Genomic DNA, 19,198 nt, shown 5'->3' on the forward strand with positions numbered 1-19,198 from the left:
CCCATGTGGCATTACTGGGAAAAGCAGTGCCGAGCCAGAGGGCTGGCCACACCATGCAGCTCCAGTCTGAATGGAGAAGAGGAGCAGCTGTTCATGTGGCTCCATGATGTGTGACAGAACCACAGCCGGCTTTCGCTGCACTGGATTTTCACTGGACTCCAATCCTGAACATCTACAGACCTAAAACCTAAAACATGGATGAAGTATTCCCTGATTTCTCCAGGTTTTCAAGTGTCCTGGGAAGCCCATGTTTGGTGTAATTTAGCCGGGGACACCAAAAGGTGCAGTTGGTCGGCCATATGAGCAGAGGTCAGAATACTAGAACCTAGTTCTCATCGACACAAATTACCTGGGCGTGGTTTCCCCCTAAGCCCCGCCTCTCTGCGTAAAAAAACCCCACCCATGTCCAATCATAGCTCAACATCCAATGGATTTTTTTTTTGTTTGGCCAGACTGTTGGTAAATCAAGCCGCAACATCTACCAGGGAGTCAAGTAAGCCTATGATCATGTAAATACGGTGACATGTTTGGCTGTGTACTGTCATAAGTACCTGTACTGGATGTGATTTACATTTATAGTGATGACATGATTCTGTTTTACTGACGTGTGTCAGTGTAAATCTACTGTGTACTCTGACTCTCCTCGTCTCCTCCTCTTGATGATCGAAGACACACCAACATGACACACACTCCTGGCTGTGATATGATAGTGGCAAATGTACTATCAATACTTCATGCAGTACTACTGTGATTATCACTACATAGCAAATGTACTACAACTTAGGGGTGGGACGATTCACACATCTCACGGTTCGATACGTCTCATGACTTGGGGCTCGTGAGTTCGATTCAGCGCGACACAGTGGACGCAATGGTAAGAGACAAAACACCACCGCAGTTCGAGTTTTCCTTTATTCTAAGAATCAGGCCCAGCACGTTGGCATTATCAAGGCACGTATTCAAACGTAATGCAAGTGCAAAAGTTCTAACAACATTTTGTGCCGTCTCTTCTGGTTGTGTAACACAACTGCTTTACTTTAAAACTTTAAAAAACTACTATAACAACCAAGGTGGTCATTTTGACCGTTTTGGATTTTCAAAGTTTAATAACTTTGTGAAAAAAGATACAGACCTGCTGCTCTCGAATGCTACTAAAACTGCATATATTTGTATTAAAATTAGTTTTAGATCAATTGCGCAAAAAAAACCCATTACGAGGACATCTACCTACCTAAAATGACCATGAGCCGTCAAAATGACCGTGCGTAATTTGTGCGTCATCATGCGCGCCGTGTCGCTATTTATGACGTGTGTTGTCGCGTCATTTCCTTCGCAACGTTCAGTTCTTTTTTTACGTGTCACGTTGTATCGGCCTTGTTACGTTTGTCAGATTAGCAACATGTGTTTTCCATTTTGTTTTTCAGGTTATTATTTCCAACGTGTCTGGGCACAGCCGCCGTCTCAGACGCGCCGCGACTACCACCGAGGCACTGCAGTATTTACAGGAGCTGGACAGCCGCCAACTTAAATTGTTTGAAAAAATAGTAGTGTAACGATCATGGATGTGTAGACTCGCTAGCCTGCTAGCTAACAGAAGGCACCTGTTAGTCTACTGGTTAACGTACTCGCCCGTGGTGCAGGTGACCCGGGTTCGCGTCCTGGCTGCAGCGGATTCCCGGCTGCCTCCCGACTTCGCTACAGTATTAAAGTTGTTAAATGTTCATTTTGGTGTCAGTCGTTTCCTAACAGACGTACTAACATACGCAGTGCATTAATATCTCAGTTGGGTATTTATCTTGACGGACTATAGAGTTTAAAAACCGGCGGTCGTTTTGACCGCCCATGGTCGTTTTAGGTAGGAGTGAAATCCCGGTCGTTCTAGTGTTAATAACACATGATCTCACGAAATGGGGAGCGTCTCGAATCGTGACGACTGTATCAAATGATTCGGAATTCGATCCAGTGTTGTCCCACCCCTACTACTACTACTACTACTACTACTACTTCACTTTGTGCTACTATGATGGGATCACTGTGTTGAATTGAGGACTCTTTTCTAAGTCACTTTGAATAAAAGTATCTGTTAGATGGATGAATGTCTGTCTACTGTGCTCAGACTGGAAAGAAGTGGTGGAAGTTACGAGTTAGTAACGGTAACGCTAGTCACTTGGCTAGTAACGGTAACGCTAGCCACTTAGCTGTACCCATCAGGCACTGAGAAGGCCAGCGTGGATGAGTGAAGTTACACTCCAGAGGGTTTAGCGTTAAACCTGAAGGACATTTTGCTCTTTGATGACATCAAAAATATTCATGATTACATTGAGACACAGAACAGGGACAAGGACAGGACGGGGTAACAGTTTCAGGACTGAATACTGTACCACACAGACTAGATAAACCAATACAACAACACACAAGCCAGAGATCGCTGGTCCAGTGAAATCCTGCATCTCCAACAGTCATTATTCACTTTTCATGATAAGAAAAATACTTCAAACTTGAGGGACGACTCAAATCGTAGCGTTTCTCCAGGGTTTGACGGGGTCTTACTTGCAGATACAGGATGACTGCAGAAAACTGATGGACAGAAAGTGGTCTATATCTGCAGGATGAGGCTTCTGCAGGTTTTCAGTGGACAGCCATGGTCAGGACTCTGCGGTGAGTAGTCCCTAGAACTCAAATTCCTCCTTAATAAATACACCAGCAGCAATCGCTAGCAACTAGCAAAGGAATCTACGTTTGTTTGTGGCATTTGTGTGATTCACAACGACAAGCACCGCAGAGCCCTGACAATGAACGGCGTCAACGGGAACCGCTTCGTGCTTAGAGCCACTTACAGGACTGGCAGGTGTCTTGGGCCAGGCGGGGCTGCTAATGCTATCACTGTCCTCCCCGTGACAGGAGGACAGACTAGCTGGACTGGGGGACAGGGGGGAGGGGGTGGGGGGCTGGGACAGACACTGAGAGCCGTAGCTGTCCTGTGACACAGAATAAGACACACACACACACACACACACACACACACAGAAATGTCATACACACACGCACACCATCAAACATAAACACCCACACACCAAAGCCATGAGGTGAGAGACAGCAGAGCTGGGGAAAGAAAACTTTCTTTTACTTATTGTACTTACTGAGTTACACACACACACACACACACACACACACACACACACACACACACACACACACACACACACACACACACACAGAGGTGCTCTGACAGTTGTGTAAAGCTTCAGCTGGTCTCCGCCGGAGCAGTGGGGACAGCTGGTGACTGGTCACCAGCTGGACTATACTCACCTTTTACCACAGGTCCGTTCACACATCACCTGCTGCCATCTACTGCTGGTGGCTGTTAAATCTTCACCCTTGTGTTTCCTGCCCTTGTCTGAAGGGTCATTTATGCCCCGCCTTCATTAAACTTCTACATTAAAACAACTTTTTTTTTATTCCCCCCCCTTTTTCTCCCCAGTTGTATCCGGCCAATTACCCCACTCTTCCCGAGCCGTCCCGGTCGCTGCTCCACCCCCTCTGCCGATCCGGGGAGGGCTGCGGGCTACCACATGCCTCCTCCGATACATGAGGAGTCCCCCAGCCGCTCCTTTTCACCTGACAGTGAGGAGTTTCACCAGGGGGACGTAGCACATCAGAGGATCATGCTATTCCCCCCAGTTCCCCCTCCCCCGCTGAACAGGCGCCCCGACCAACCAGAGGAGGCGCTAGTGCAGCGACCAGGACACATACCCACATCCAGCTTCCCATCCGCAGACACGGCCAATTGTGTCTGTAGGGACGCCCGACCAAGCCGGAGGTAACACGGGGACTCGAATCAGCGATCCCCGTGTTGGTAGGCAACAGAATATACCACTGTGCCACCCGGACGAACTTAATTTAATTTTAAACCCCAAATCTATGTTGCACGAAGAAACAACCTGTCATTCATCACAAACTGTGTGACTATCTGGGTTTTCCCTCTTCACAGTGCAGAAAGACTGCATTTAATCAGTGGACAACACTCGCTTTTATAGGTCACATGACCCAGACATGACCCGAAGACAATCTTAGTACCCTGGTGGTGTACAGCTTTCATGGAAATATGAACAAAAACCATGTTTCACTTTTTCTAATGTTGGGGTCACTGTAGGAAAAGTCACCAAATTTCAGGTTGAAATAATCATTTAGAGTTTTTTCTCTGCTGTTACACACTGTTGCGGGTCATTTAGAGTCTTTTCTCCGCTGTTACACACTGTTGTGGGTCATTTAGAGTCTTTTCTCTGCTGTTACACACTGTTGTGGGTCATTTAGAGTCTTTTCTCTGCTGTTACACACTGTTGTGGGTCATTTAGAGTCTTTTCTCTGCTGTTACACACTGTTGTGGGTCATTTAGAGTCTTTTCTCTGCTGTTACACACTGTTGTGGGTCATTTAGAGTCTTTTCTCTGCTGTTACACACTGTTGTGGGTCATTTAGAGTCTTTTCTCCTTCTCCGCTGTTACACACTGTTGTGGGTCATTTAGAGTCTTTTCTCTGCTGTTACACACTGTTGTGGGTCATTTAGAGTCTTTTCTCCGCTGTTACACACTGTTGTGCGTCATTTAGAGTCTTTTCTCTGCTGTTACACACTGTTGTGGGTCATTTAGAGTCTTTTCTCTGCTGTTACACACTGTTGTGGGTCATTTAGAGTCTTTTCTCTGCTGTTACACACTGTTGTGGGTCATTTAGAGTCTTTTCTCCTTCTCCGCTGTTACACACTGTTGTGGGTCATTTAGAGTCTTTTCTCCGCTGTTACACACTGTTGTGGGTCATTTAGAGTCTTTTCTCTGCTGTTACACACTGTTGTGCGTCATTTAGAGTCTTTTCTCCGCTGTTACACACTGTTGCGGGTCATTTAGAGTCTAATCTCTGCTGTTACACACTGTTGCGGGTCATTTAGAGTCTAATCTCTGCTGTTACACACTGTTGTGGGTCATTTAGAGTCTTTTCTCCGCTGTTACACACTGTTGTGGGTCATTTAGAGTCTTTTCTCCGCTGTTACACACTGTTGTGTGTCATTTAGAGTCTTTTCTCCGCTGTTACACACTGTTGTGGGTCATTTAGAGTCTTTTCTCCGCTGTTACACACTGTTGCGGGTCATTTAGAGTCTTTTTCTCTGCTGTTACACACTGTTGTGGGTCATTTAGAGTCTTTTCTCTGCTGTTACACACTGTTGTTGGTCATTTAGAGTCTTTTCTCTGCTGCTACACACTGTTGTGGGTCATTTAGAGTCTTTTCTCTGCTGTTACACACTGTTGTGGGTCATTTAGAGTCTTTTCTCTGCTGTTACATACTGTTGTGGGTCATTTAGAGTCTTTGCTCTGCTGTTACACACTGTTGTGGGTCATTTAGAGTCTTTTCTCTGCTGTTACACACTGTTGTGGGTCATTTAGAGTCTTTTCTCTGCTGTTACACACTGTTGTGGGTCATTTAGAGTCTTTTCTCTGCTGCTACACACTGTTGTGGGTCATTTAGTCTTTTCTCTGCTGTTACACACTGTTGTGGGTCATTTAGAGTCTTTTCTCTGCTGTTACACACTGTTGTGGGTCATTTAGAGTCTTTTCTCTGCTGTTACACACTGTTGTGGGTCATTTAGAGTCTTTTCTCTGCTGTTACACACTGTTGTGGGTCATTTAGAGTCTTTTCTCTGCTGTTACACACTGTTGTTGGTCATTTAGAGTCTTTTCTCCGCTGTTACACACTGTTGAGGGTCATTTAGAGTCTTTTCTCCGCTGTTACACACTGTTGTGGGTCATTTAGAGTCTTTTCACTGCTGTTACACACTGTTGTGGGTCATTTAGAGTCTTTTCTCTGCTGTTACACACTGTTGCGGGTCATTTAGAGTCTTTTCTCTGCTGTTACACACTGTTGTGGGTCATTTAGAGTCTTTTCTCCGCTGTTACACACTGTTGTGGGTCATTTAGAGTCTTTTCACTGCTGTTACACACTGTTGTGGGTCATTTAGAGTCTTTTCACTGCTGTTACACACTGTTGCGGGTCATTTAGAGTCTTTTCACTGCTGTTACACACTGTTGTGGGTCATTTAGAGTCTTTTCTCTGCTGTTACACACTGTTGTGGGTCATTTAGAGTCTTTTCTCTGCTGTTACACACTGTTGTGGGTCATTTAGAGTCTTTTCTCTGCTGTTACACTGTTGCGGGTCATTTAGAGTCTTTTCTCTGCTGTTACACACTTTTGTGGGTCATTTAGAGTCTTTTCTCTGCTGTTACACACTGTTGCGGGTCATTTAGAGTCTTTTCTCTGCTGCTACACACTGTTGTGGGTCATTTAGAGTCTTTTCTCCGCTGTTACACACTGTTGAGGGTCATTTAGAGTCTTTTTCTCTGCTGTTACACACTGTTGTGGGTCATTTAGAGTCTTTTCGCTGCTGTTACACACTGTTGTGGGTCATTTAGTCTTTTCTCTGCTGTTACACACTGTTGTTTGTCATTTAGAGTCTTTTCTCTGCTGTTACACACTGTTGTGGGTCCTTTAGAGTCTTTTCGCTGCTGTTACACACTGTTGTGGGTCATTTAGAGTCTTTTCTCTGCTGTTACACACTGTTGTTGGTCATTTAGAGTCTTTTCTCTGCTGTTACACACTGTTGTGGGTCATTTAGAGTCTTTTCTCTGCTGTTACACACTGTTGTGGGTCATTTAGAGTCTTTTCACTGCTGTTACACACTGTTGTGGGTCATTTAGAGTCTTTTCTCTGCTGTTACACACTGTTGTTGGTCATTTAGAGTCTTTTCTCTGCTGTTACACACTGTTGTGGGTCATTTAGTCTTTTCTCCGCTGTTACACACTGTTGTGGGTCATTTAGAGTCTTTTCTCGGCTGTTACACACTGTTGCGGGTCATTTAGAGTCTTTTCTCCGCTGTTACACACTGTTGCGGGTCATTTAGAGTCTTTTCTCCGCTGTTACACACTGTTGCGGGTCATTTAGAGTCTTTTCTCCGCTGTTACACACTGTTGCGGGTCATTTAGAGTCTTTTCTCCGCTGTTACACACTGTTGCGGGTCATTTAGAGTCTTTTCTCCGCTGTTACACACTGTTGCGGGTCATTTAGAGTCTTTTCTCCGCTGTTACACACTGTTGCGGGTCATTTAGAGTCTTTTCCCTGCTGTTACACACTGTTGTGGGTCATTTAGAGTCTTTTCTCCGCTGTTACACACTGTTGCGGGTCATTTAGAGTCTTTTCTCCGCTGTTACACACTGTTGCGGGTCATTTAGAGTCTTTTCTCCGCTGTTACACACTGTTGCGGGTCATTTAGAGTCTTTTTCTCCGCTGTTACACACTGTTGCGGGTCATTTAGAGTCTTTTCTCCGCTGTTACACACTGTTGCGGGTCATTTAGAGTCTTTTCTCCGCTGTTACACACTGTTGTGGGTCATTTAGAGTCTTTTCTCCGCTGTTACACACTGTTGCGGGTCATTTAGAGTCTTTTCTCCGCTGTTACACACTGTTGCGGGTCATTTAGAGTCTTTTCACTGCTGTTACACACTGTTGTTGGTCATTTAGAGTCTTTTCTCTGCTGTTACACACTGTTGTGGGTCATTTAGAGTCTTTTCTCCGCTGTTACACACTGTTGTGGGTCATTTAGAGTCTTTTCTCTGCTGTTACACACTGTTGTGGGTCATTTTTACCCAGAAGACGACAGAAGGGTTAGCTAGAACATTTGAACTAGAAGATATGAACTAGAAGGGTTACAGGCTGAAACCAAGGCTAACCTCGAGGTCAGGGGTGTGAACTGAGCTCATGAGCTGTGCTGCATGTCATCCTCTCCCTTCCAACCCGCTTACTCTTCGCTTTTTAACAAACACAATCATCTGGGAAGTAATTTCTGTAAAGTGGCCCGTGAGTTGGGAACTAATGGGGATCGACCACTGTGAACCGAACAGTTAGTTTCAGTACTGAAGATTTCCATGTAAAGAAATATCGCTTGTGTATTCCAGACAACAGCTAATCCACAAAAATCCAAACCATGAAGGCGTCAGCAGAATGTCTCCGTGCACGCTTGTCTGTGACTTCACCAGACGTTGATTTGATGGTTCGTGTCTGGTAGGACCCAAACAAGTCTCGCTTTGCCAACATCTCCACAGGACACAAGTCACCAAATAACGCTATGAAGGACTGTAGCTGTAAGTCTGGATTCTCTCCCGACCGGCGGTGGTTACACCTGGCTGCGTTGTGTGGGAGGAATTCTGGGTGACAGTGGGTGAAGTGGGAGCAGGAATATTTGTGTTGCTGGGTTTCTGCTTAAGAGTTGTTTAGAGAGCTCAAACAACACTCCGCTCACAACTGAATATTGTAACACTGGGTATAATTCTTGTGATGTGTGTTACTTTACATGCAAACTCCACACAGAGGACAACCCCCAAGGTTGGCTGCTCCAGGGCTCGAACCCGGGACCTTCTTGCTGTGAGACGACCGCACTAACCACTGCGGCAGCGTGCCGCCCATGGGGGAACCATTTCATCACTCATCTAAGTGACTTCGTCAGTCTCAGCTGACTGCAGGCACCCCCACCCTTATAAACAGCAGCTGCAGAATGCCTACAACCAACGACTGGTTTCATTTGTGTCCAAATGAACTGATTGAAGTGTCGGAGATGTCCACACATGGATTATTGAGCATGCAGCAAGACACAAAGAAACACAAATTCTTCCTGGCGTGCACGTGACTTTTCTTCTTCTTTCAGTGTTGGCGGTTGGCAAACCAGCTTAAAGGCGCATTACCGCCACCAACTGGGCTGGAGTCTCACACACTCCTCTCTTTTATACACACACACACACACACTCTCTCCCCTTTATAGTTCATCAGTTAGATACACCTAGTTAGATTAAATTTCATGTGTTTTTAATTTTGATGAGTTTATAGATAAATAATTTTGTAAATAAATGCTTCTGATTATACTTGCTGGTCTATTTAAAGTTGCACAAGAGTGAATGCTGCTAACCTCTACTACTGACAACTCCAAATACCTCCAACTTTTGATGGCTATTGCTATGGTCAATTTGGTTGTAGTTATTAATTTAATTATCAATCGGAGTTCCACATTGATATTTTAGTATATTTTATGAGACTGACTCATGAGACTGATTTGATTATGCCATCAATTTTTCTCGTGTAATTATCAAGTATTGAACACCAAAATTAATGGTAATGTAATGACTGATTCTATGAGACTGATTTGACAACCCTGCTACACCCACAGTATTCAGGATTGTAGCTTTAAGTTTCTGCCTTGCTGATATTTAGACTGAGGTTCAGATGGTGTTTTGAAGCCAGCCAGCTGACATTAAAACAACAACAACAAAAACAGCCAGATGCTTTGTGACAGAAGGAGCGATGTGGAGACCAGCACAGCTATGACAAGCACCAACACACCAGCGGGAAGCTTAAGGAAGCTGCAGGAATCAACAGCCCAGTTTCTGCGTTCTTGGGAGCATCAGAAGTCCTGCTGCGACACAGCAGCCACACACGGCAGCTCTTATCACGCTGGGACAAAACACAAGACATCCCTCAATGCAGATCAAGGCCGCCTCCTCGTTACCAGGTAGCGAGGAGGCGCGAGTCAAAGCAACGCAATGAGGAGGAAAGTCGGAACGCTTTTTTTCAAAACTTCTTCTGCAGAACTGAGGATGAAGGGAACGTGGAAGGAATCCCAGTAAGAAAAAAAAAAAGAAGAAAAAAAAACAACTCGCACACATGGTAGGAGGAGGAGAGGATGAGGAGGAGAGGACGAGACGGGAAACAAACAGAAGCTGTGAGCGACACCAAACTCTTAATGGAGCGAACGTGTTATTTTGGGAGACCTGCGTCACTCTCAAACCAGTCAGAAAGCAGCAGAAGCCCTGACAGGAGTAATGAACACCTGTACGGAAACAAACAGATCAACAGTGTAGACGGGAGTTTGTGTGTGCTGGAAAGAACACCAGTGGTGGCGTGGGATCTTTCTGAAGCTTCTCATGGTTGGAACCGAGATGGGGGGGGGGTTTATTTTGAGGCCTCACACGGCCTTACATATGACACGCTGAGACTCTCTCGTTAAGATGCTTCATTCCTGCGCTCTTCTCGGCACTCGTGCTCTGTTAAAGCATGCTCAACGGGCAAACCGGCGGGGAGGAAGCTGGGGTGACTGACGGCGGGAAGGGCCATTTTGATTGGTTAATGAAGCCATGAAGTGTACCTTGGACTTGGCTGGTTCGGTGGTGGTAGGGGCACCCTCCTTGCTGAGCTCCGCCCTCTGCTTGGCATCAGGAGGACCGCCAATACCCTCTGATGACATCATCACGAGACCTGGACAGAATAAAAGGGGGCGGAGTCTTAAAGCTGAAGGAGTTGACAGGAGATAAACTGAGGATTTGACCAGACACTTAAATGGTTGAGTCCTGAAGTGGACTAAGAACTGTCGGTCCCGTCCCCTTCACTAAGGATGATGGACTGCCTATTTTTGTTGAAACAGTAGATACTTGTTGACTTTAATATAATGTCTCAAAAATAAAAATGATTTATCAAACAAGAACTTCAGTTACCTCTATCCTTCTTTTTTTTGGGGGGGGGGGGTTTCTCCATTTTCTCCCCAATTGTACTTGGCCAATTACCCCACTCTTACCCACATCCAGCTTCCCACCCACAGACACGGCCAATTGTGTCTGTAGAGACGCCCGACCAAGCCGAAGGTTAACACGGGGATTCGAACTGCCGACCCCCTGGTTGGTAGGCAATGGAATAGACCGCTATGCTACCTGGACGCCCTTACCTCTATTCTTGTAACAGCACTGCCAGCTATGCTGTCAGCCAGCTTTAGCAGGGGGCTTTTCTTTCAGTAACTGAACAACACCAACACCACCAGAGCCCTGCGCTGTTGATTATTTAGTATGAGGGTGTGGCCTCCCTGTCAGGAGGAATGTTACCTGGTGGCGCGGTGTTGTAGGGGAGGCTCTGCGGGGTCATCCGCCCAGAGTTGTTCCCCGGCTGTTGGCTATAGGGGCCTGAGGGACCCAGTGCTCCTATTGGCCCCATACCTGGGTAGCTGCCCTGTCTGGAAACAACAGAAGAAGGTTGATTTAATGAGAGAGAATTCAATACGCTCCGGCCACAGTTTGCAGTCTGACACACCACCGCCGTCTGCCTGCTGGGACAGACACACCAGCGCCGTCTGCCTGCTGAGACAGACACACCACCGCCGTCTGCCTGCTGAGACAGACACACCGCCGCCGTCTGCCTGCTGAGACAGACACACCGCCGCCGTCTGCCTGCTGAGACAGACACACCACCGCCGTCTGCCTACTGGGACAGACACACCACCACCGTCTGCCTGCTGGGACAGAGGAGAAGACCTGCACTGGTCGGGGGAGCACCTGTAAGGAGGTCTGGAGGCACTGGAGTCAAACTCTGAATGATCCTTAAAAAATAACACACCCTAGGACACACACACCATGTTATCCTTTGGATAACCGCCCGGGATCCTGGGAGGTTTTGGATAACAATTCAGTTCAACGTTTTCAGTATTTATCACAGAAACACATTTCAATATGTATAAATCTATTCTTATATTTTTATTTCTCTTTGTAACTGGTTATGGAAAGCGCACTATAAATAAAGTTTATCTTATGAAATTAAGATTTTGCTAGACAAAACATCGTTCGAAACAAATCAGATGAAAGCGAAGTGACGGTGATCATCAGGACTGGACAGTGAGGTTTTACAGACGTTTAATCACCTGGGAATTGTTGACATAATAATTTTCTAGACTCTTCATGCTTCCAGCCCAGTGTGTTAACCCTGGGACTGTCCAGGCCCCTCAGGGCCTCACCCTGACTCACCTGACCTGGGTGGAGGAGCTGCTGGGGCTTGCCTCGGGGGGTTTGCGGCTGGTGTTGGGCGCCGGAGGCCCCATGCCCTGACCAGCAGACTGTGGCATGCCCGGAGAGGTGGGGGCCATGGCATTAGCGCCGCCAGGAAAAGGACGACCCCCTGTCCCAGGACCCAGGCCCCGGCCAGCAGGCGTGGAGGGCCCCTGGCCATGCATGGGACTGCTGGCATTCATCCCCAGGCTGTTGGCGAGGCCAGGGCCGGGCCCCGGGCCACTGTAGTTGGCACTGGCGGCTCCGCCATAGTGAGAGGGCCTGGGGTAGTTCCCTGGAGGAGAGAAACTGGATGTCAGGTAGGGTTTACAAAAATAAACAGTGGGAAAATGAGCACCAGCTACAATGCTAACAATGTACCTGTCTGCTAGCTAACTGCTAAATTAGGTTAGCTACAAAAGGCAGCTAGCCAACAGTCACTTAGGAAACTTATTCAAGTCTAATAACTAGTTTGTTTATGGAAGTGAATCATTCTCCCCTGTTGTCATGGTTACATGTAATGACAACAATGATTTATGAATAATGACTTCCTCTCCAGGTTCATCATTTCCTGTGAATTGTAAAATTCTCCCTGGCTACTTCTGAAATCGCATACTAGCATACTATTTCCATCCAGCCATCCATTAACCGAACCCGCTGATCCTGCTCTCAGGGTCGCGGGGATGCTGCAGCCTATCCCAGCAGTCATTGGGCGGCAGGCGGGGAGACACCCTGGACAGACCACCAGGCCATCACAGGACACTGACTCTCTCACACACACACACACACAGGGACAATTTAGTACGGCCGATTCACCTGACCTACATGTCTTTGGACTGTGGGGGGAAACCGGAGCCCCCAGAGGAAACCCACGCAGACACGGGGAGAACATGCAAACTCCACACAGAGGACGACCCGGGACGACCCCCAAGGTTGGACTACCCCGGGGCTCGAACCCAGGACCTTCTCACTGTGAGGCGACCGCGCTAACCACTGCGCCACTGTGCCACCTTAGCTTACTATTTGATACACCAAACTAGTATGTGAGTGTAATTAGTTTGTCTGAAACCATGGTATGCATCAAGTAGTACGCGAAAAGTACCCGGCCATCACACTACATCCTGAAAAATACCCAAGTACGGAAACACTGGAGATTATGCTGGCGTGAATATTCCACAATACACTGTGATCCTTATCGATAGCACCCAACAATAGCAGAGGATGATACAAAACCAAACCGGGAGAACGGAGGAACAGTTTAAATGTAAGTACCACTTCTCACTAGGCTACGCAATGAGTAGATAAAGTTGTTTCTCACATTTTTAAAAAAGATGTGGGTCACCACACAAGTAGAAGTTCATATATAGCACGTCATCATTAACACGCAAACAGCTGAAAGGAAGCTCTATGATGAAGTATGTAGTATATCCCAACCGCCACTATACTTTTTTTTGGGGGGGGGGGATTGTAGAACCCGATAATGTAATAACCCCGATAATGTAATAACCCTGATAATGTAATAAAAAATTTCACTTGAGGCCATTGAAAATGCAGTAAAACCTGATAATGTAATAACTTCCTGATAATGTAATAAAATGATCCAACTGAGAAAAAACGTGTGGAAGTAGCTTGGAGGTAGCTTTGAGGAAGAGTAGAGCATTCATGCACGTCCAGCTTTGACCTGTCGGTGGCGCTAGACCTCTCGAGCTCGCGTTGCTTAAACAGTATCACCACTTGAATCCATTTATGGGTGGTCTGCTGTTAAATTATTACAATATTGGGGAATTATTACATTATCAGGACCAGGGAAATGAAGGCTAACCTGATAATGTAATAACGTCCCGTTAATGTAACACATTATTACATTATTGGTAAAAAGTTTATTACATTATTGGGAAATGCACTTTATTACATTATCAGGAAGTTATTACATTATCAGGTTTTATTGCATTTTCAATGGACTCAAGAGCAGATTTTTATTATAACGGGGTTATTATATTATTGGGAATTTATTACATTATCAGGTTCTACAGAGATTTCCCCCCTTTTCTCCCCAGTTGTACTTGGCCAATTTACCCCACTCTTGCAAGCTGTCCCAGTTGCTGCCCCACCCCCTCTGCCAATCCGAGGAGGGCTGCAGACTACCACATGTCTCCTCCCATAAATGTGGAGTCGCCAGCTGCTTCTTTTCACCTGACATTGAGGAGTTTCGCCAGGGGGACGTAGCACGTGGGAGGATCACACTATTCCCCCCAGTTCCCCCTCCCCCCTGAACAGGCGCCCCAACCAACCAGAGGAGGCGCTAGTGCAGTGATCAGGACACATACCCACACCCGGCTTCCCACCCGCAGACACGGCCAATTGTGTCTGTAGGGACGCCAGACCAAGCCGGAAGTAACACGGGGATTCGAACCAGCGATCCCTGTGTTGGTAGGCAATAGAATAGACTGCTACGCTACCCGGAAGCGCTACTATACTTTTACTTACATACTAATAGCATGCTGGAAGATGGAACACATATGTAGTAGTTAGTACGTAGGATGTAATTTCAAACTGTTATGACAGAAGAGGAATTAACAAACAAGTGAAAATAATCAGGCCTCATAGTTTTACTGGACTCGCCTGTTCAGCTGGCTACAGCTGGCTAGCTAAAAACATGATTTATAAACGCTGTCCAAGTGCAGATACTAGCCATGATCCCCAGCACACTGTTATAAACTGTGACCAGGAATCAAACCTGTGACCTTTCTGATACAATACAGTCTCTCTAACCACAAGGCTTCCCTTAAACAGAGCCTTGTCCCAGCTCCAGGCTGCTTAAAGTTACACACACACACACACACACACACACACACACACACACGGCATTCATCATACAGGCATGCTAACTAACATAAGATGGATTACCATAACATAAGTACTAGTGGGACCATGTGCCAATGCTCCAGATGTGTGCGCACGCACGCACGCACGCACGCACACACACACACACACACACACACACACACACACACACACACACAGTCAGCTGAAATAACAGAAGACTGATGAATGAGGTTGGCAGTGCGACTCTGTCCTTGAGCCAGTCAAAATAAGGCTGGAGATATAGCTGATATTTAACCACGCGTTTGCATCGACAACCGGCTGTGTCGTCAACAGAATTGTTCACATACTTGCCCATGTACTTCGTGTGTTACTGGAGGATTCCAAGCCAGCTACTGAGTATACACAAGTCAATGGATTCTTAGTGCCGGTCCGAAGCCCGGATAAATGGGGAGGGTTGTGTCAGGAAGGACATCCAGCTTAAAACCTTTGCCAAATCAAACATGTGGCTCATAAATCAGATTTCCATACCAGATCAGCTGAGGCCCGGGTTACCAATGACCAGCACTGGTACCGTTGGCCAGCAGGGTGCCGTAGGAAACTGTGCTACTGTTGGGCGAAGAAGAAGGAGAGGGGGAAGGCATGTCCAGAGGCAGCGGGAGAGGAGGAAGGGTAGGAGTGTGGAGGTGAGAGTCAGAACTTTGAATGTTGGCACTATGACTGGTAAAGGGAGAGAGCTGGCTGATATGATGGAGAGAAGAAAGGTAGGTATACTGTGTGTGCAAGAGACCAGGCCGAAGGGGAGTAAGGCCAGGAGCATCGCAGGTGGGTTCCAACTCTTCTACCATGGTGTGGATGGGAAGAGAAATGGGGTAGGGGTAATTCTGAAGGAAGAGTATGTCAAGAGTGTGCTGGAGGTGAAGAGAGCATCAGACACGATGAGTATGAAGCGGGAAATCGAAGGTGTGATGATGAATGTTATCAGCGCATATGCCCCACCAGTTGGGCGTGAGATGGAAAAATTTAGATGTGGAGAAAGAAGAATGCTGAAGTGAGTTGGATGAAGTAGTGGAGAGGGTACCCAAGGAAGAGAGAGTGGTGATTGAAGGGGACTTCAATGGGCATGTTGGTGAAGAGAACAGAGGTGATGAGGAGGTGATGGGTAGGGTATGTTGTCAAGGAGCGGAATGTGGAAGGACAGATGGTGGTGGATTTTGTGAAAAGGATGGAAATGGCTGTGGTGAATACATATTTCAAGAAGAGGGAGGAACACAGGGTGATGTACAAGAGTGGAGGAAGGTGCACACAGATGGACTATATCTTATGCAGGAGGTGCGATCTGAAAGGGATTGGAGACCGCAAGGTGGTGACAGGGGAGAATGTAGCTAGGCATTATGGGATGGTGGTCTGTAGGATGACTTTGGAGACCAAGAAGAGGAACAGAGTGAAGGAAATGCTGAAAATCAAATGGAGGAAGTTGAAGAAGGAAGACTGTTGTGTGGAGTTCAGGGAGGAGTTAAGACAGGCACTGGGTGGTAATGAAGAGTTGCCGGATGGCTGGGCAACCACTGCAGAAATAGTGAGAGACACAGCTAGGAAGGTACTTGGTGTGTCATCAGGACAGAGGAAGGAAGACAAGGAGACTTGGTGGCGGAATGACGCAGTACAGCAACGTATACAGAGGAAGAGGTTGTGCACCAAGTTAGGGCGATGAAGGATAGAGATGGAAATGTGCTGACAAGTGAGGAGAGTGTGCTGAGAAGGTGGAAGGAGTACTTTGAGGGGCTGATGAATGAAGAAAATGAGAGAGAGAGAAGGTTGGATGATGTGGGGATAGTGAATCAGGAAGTGCAGTGGATTAGCAAGGAGGAAGTGAGGGCAGCTATGAAGAGGATGAAGAGTAGAAAGGCGGTTGGTCCAGATGACATATCTGTGGAGGCATGGAGATGTTTAGGAGAGATGGCAGTGGAGTTTTTAACTAGATTGTTTAACACAATCTTGGAAAGTGAGAGGATGCCTGAGGAGTGGAGAAGAAGCATATTGGTACCAATTTTCAAGAATAAGAGCAATGTGCAGAACTGCAGCAACTACAGAGATATAAAGTTGATCAGCCACAGCATGAAGATTTGGGAAAGAGTAATAGAAGCTAGGTTAAGAGGAGGAGAGGTGATGATCAGCGAGCAGCAGTATGGTTTCATGCCAAGAAAGAGCACCACAGATGTGATGTTTGCTTTGAGAATGTTGATGGAGAAGTATAGAGAAGGCCAGAAGGAGTTACATTGTGTCTGTGGTTTAGAGAAACCATATGACAGGGTGCCGAGAGAGGAGGTGTGGTAGAGAGCTATGAGGAAGTCGGGAGTTGCAGAGAAGTTTGTAGGAGTGGTGCAGGATATGTATGAGGAAAGTGTGACAGTGGTGAGGTGTGCGGTTGGAATGACAGATGGGTTCAAGGTGGAGATGGGATTACATCAAGGATCAGCTCTGAGTCCTTTCTTGTTTGCAGTGGTGATGGACAGGTTGACGGACAAGATCAGGCAGGAGTCTCTGTCGATTATGATGTTCGCGGATGACATTGTGATCTGGAGCGAGAGTAGGGTGCAGGTTGAGGAGAGCCTGGAGAGGTGGAGGTATGCGCTGGAGAGAAGAGGAATGAAAGTCAGTAGGAGCAAGACAGAATACATATGCATGAATGAGAGGGAGGACAGTGGGATGGTGAGGATGGAAGGAGTAGAGGTGAAGAAGGCGGATGAATTTAAATACTTGGGGTCAACTGTTCAAAGTAACGGGGAGTGCAGAAGGGATGTGAAGAAGAGAGTGCAGGCAGGGTGGAGTGGGTGGAGAAGAGTGTAAGGAGTGATTTGTGACAGAAGGGTACCAGCAAGAGTTAAAGGGAAGGTTTACAAGATGGTTGTGAGACCAGCTATGTTGTATGGTTTCGAGACGGAGGAACTGAGGAAAAGACAGGAAGTGGTAGAGTTGAAGATGATAAGATTTTCATTGGGAGTGATGAAGAAGGACAGGATTAGGGACGAGCATATCAGAGGGACAGCTCAGGTTGGACAGCTTGGAGACAAAGCAAGAGGGGCAAGATTGAGATGGTTTGGACGTGTGTGGAGGAGAGATGCTGGGTATTTTGGGAGAAGGATGCTGAATATGGATCTGCCAGGGAAGAGGAGAAGAGGAAGGCCAAAGAGGAGGTTTATGGATGTGGTGAGGGAGGACATGCAGGTGGCTGGTGTGACAGAGGACGATGCAGAGGACAGCAAGAGATGGAAATGGACGATCCGCTGTGGCGACCCCAAACAGGAGCATCCAAAAGTAGTAGTAGAAGCGTTGCTGGAGGATTCCACTAGATGGCACACCAGAGAACTAGACAAAACACGCCATCAGCACCACATCATCCCTACACTTCATTTTTCGCCATGCACGCACGTAATGGTCTTGGAATATTTTTTTTTACTTTATTGAGAAATTTTTTTTCTAACAATACATTTTGCAAACACAACGCGATTTTCTTAGGGAATCAATCTTCTTCAATGCAAAGTAACACAATACAGACAAAGAATCAGAACTGACAAAAAAAGTAGATCCATGAGAGAAACACGCAAAAATAAGACTGGTTTCCATTTATTTTTGTGGTTTTCCACGTCACCTTCTAAAATGGTACTGATCTCACACCAGCTGTTTGTCACTGTGGAGTGGCAAAGACACATCATGCAGATCATACAGATGCGGGTAACTGCGGACCTATTTTCGTCAAAACTTTCTGCTATTGTTGTTGCTGCTAACATCCCTACTGACCCCATACTGCCCCTACGCTACCCCTCCTGTTCATGTGCACGTTGCATCTTGCGGACGCGTAGCGTTAATTCCTGAGGACATGTACAACCGACGCTCCAAACGGACCCAGGATATGCGAGGCAGCCATCATGCGCACGTGAATGCGTAGTTAAAATATATAGTATATCTCTGGCCCAACACTGTGCACCGTATGACCAAGCACCTCCTCTGGTCGGCCGGGTCACCTGTCCGGGAGGGGAAGGGGAACTGAAGGGAATAGCGTGATCCTTCCACGTGCTCTGTCCCCCTGGTGAAACTCCTCACTGTCAGGTGAAAAGAAGCGGCTGGCGATTCCACATGTATCGGAGGAGGCATGTGGTAGTCTGCAGCCCTCCCGGGATCGGCAGAGGGGGTGGAGCAGTGACCAGGACGGCTCGGAAGAGTGGGGTAATTGGCCAGATACAATTGGGGAGAAAAGAGGGGGAGGGGGTAAGAAGACTGTGGTTATACTGGACAGTTCCCAGTAGAAGACTGTGGTTATACTGGACCGTTACCAGTAGAAGACTGTGGTTATACTGAACAGTTCCCAGTAGAAGACTGTGGTTATACTGGATAGTTCCCAGTAGAAGACTGTGGTTATACTGGACAGCTCCCAGTAGAATGTGGTTGTACTAGACAGTTCCCAGTAGAATGTGGTTGTACTG

At 46.7% G+C, this 19,198-nt stretch overlaps 1 protein-coding gene across 1 annotated transcript in view; it reads right to left on the reverse strand.

Moving 5' to 3' along the window:
- Positions 1-19,198, reverse strand: part of arid1b (AT rich interactive domain 1B (SWI1-like)) — an 82,445-nt gene that overhangs the window by 19,490 nt on the left and 43,757 nt on the right. The window contains exons 8-11 of the mRNA XM_056294062.1: positions 11,871-12,186; positions 10,959-11,086; positions 10,232-10,341; positions 2,838-2,978 (exon numbers count right to left, since the gene is read on the reverse strand). Coding sequence (XP_056150037.1) covers positions 2,838-2,978; positions 10,232-10,341; positions 10,959-11,086; positions 11,871-12,186 — 695 coding nt within the window. The remainder of the gene's footprint in view (positions 1-2,837; positions 2,979-10,231; positions 10,342-10,958; positions 11,087-11,870; positions 12,187-19,198) is intronic.

Source organism: Lampris incognitus, chromosome 15, assembly GCF_029633865.1.
Source record: "Lampris incognitus isolate fLamInc1 chromosome 15, fLamInc1.hap2, whole genome shotgun sequence".
NCBI lineage: Eukaryota > Metazoa > Chordata > Actinopteri > Lampriformes > Lampridae > Lampris > Lampris incognitus.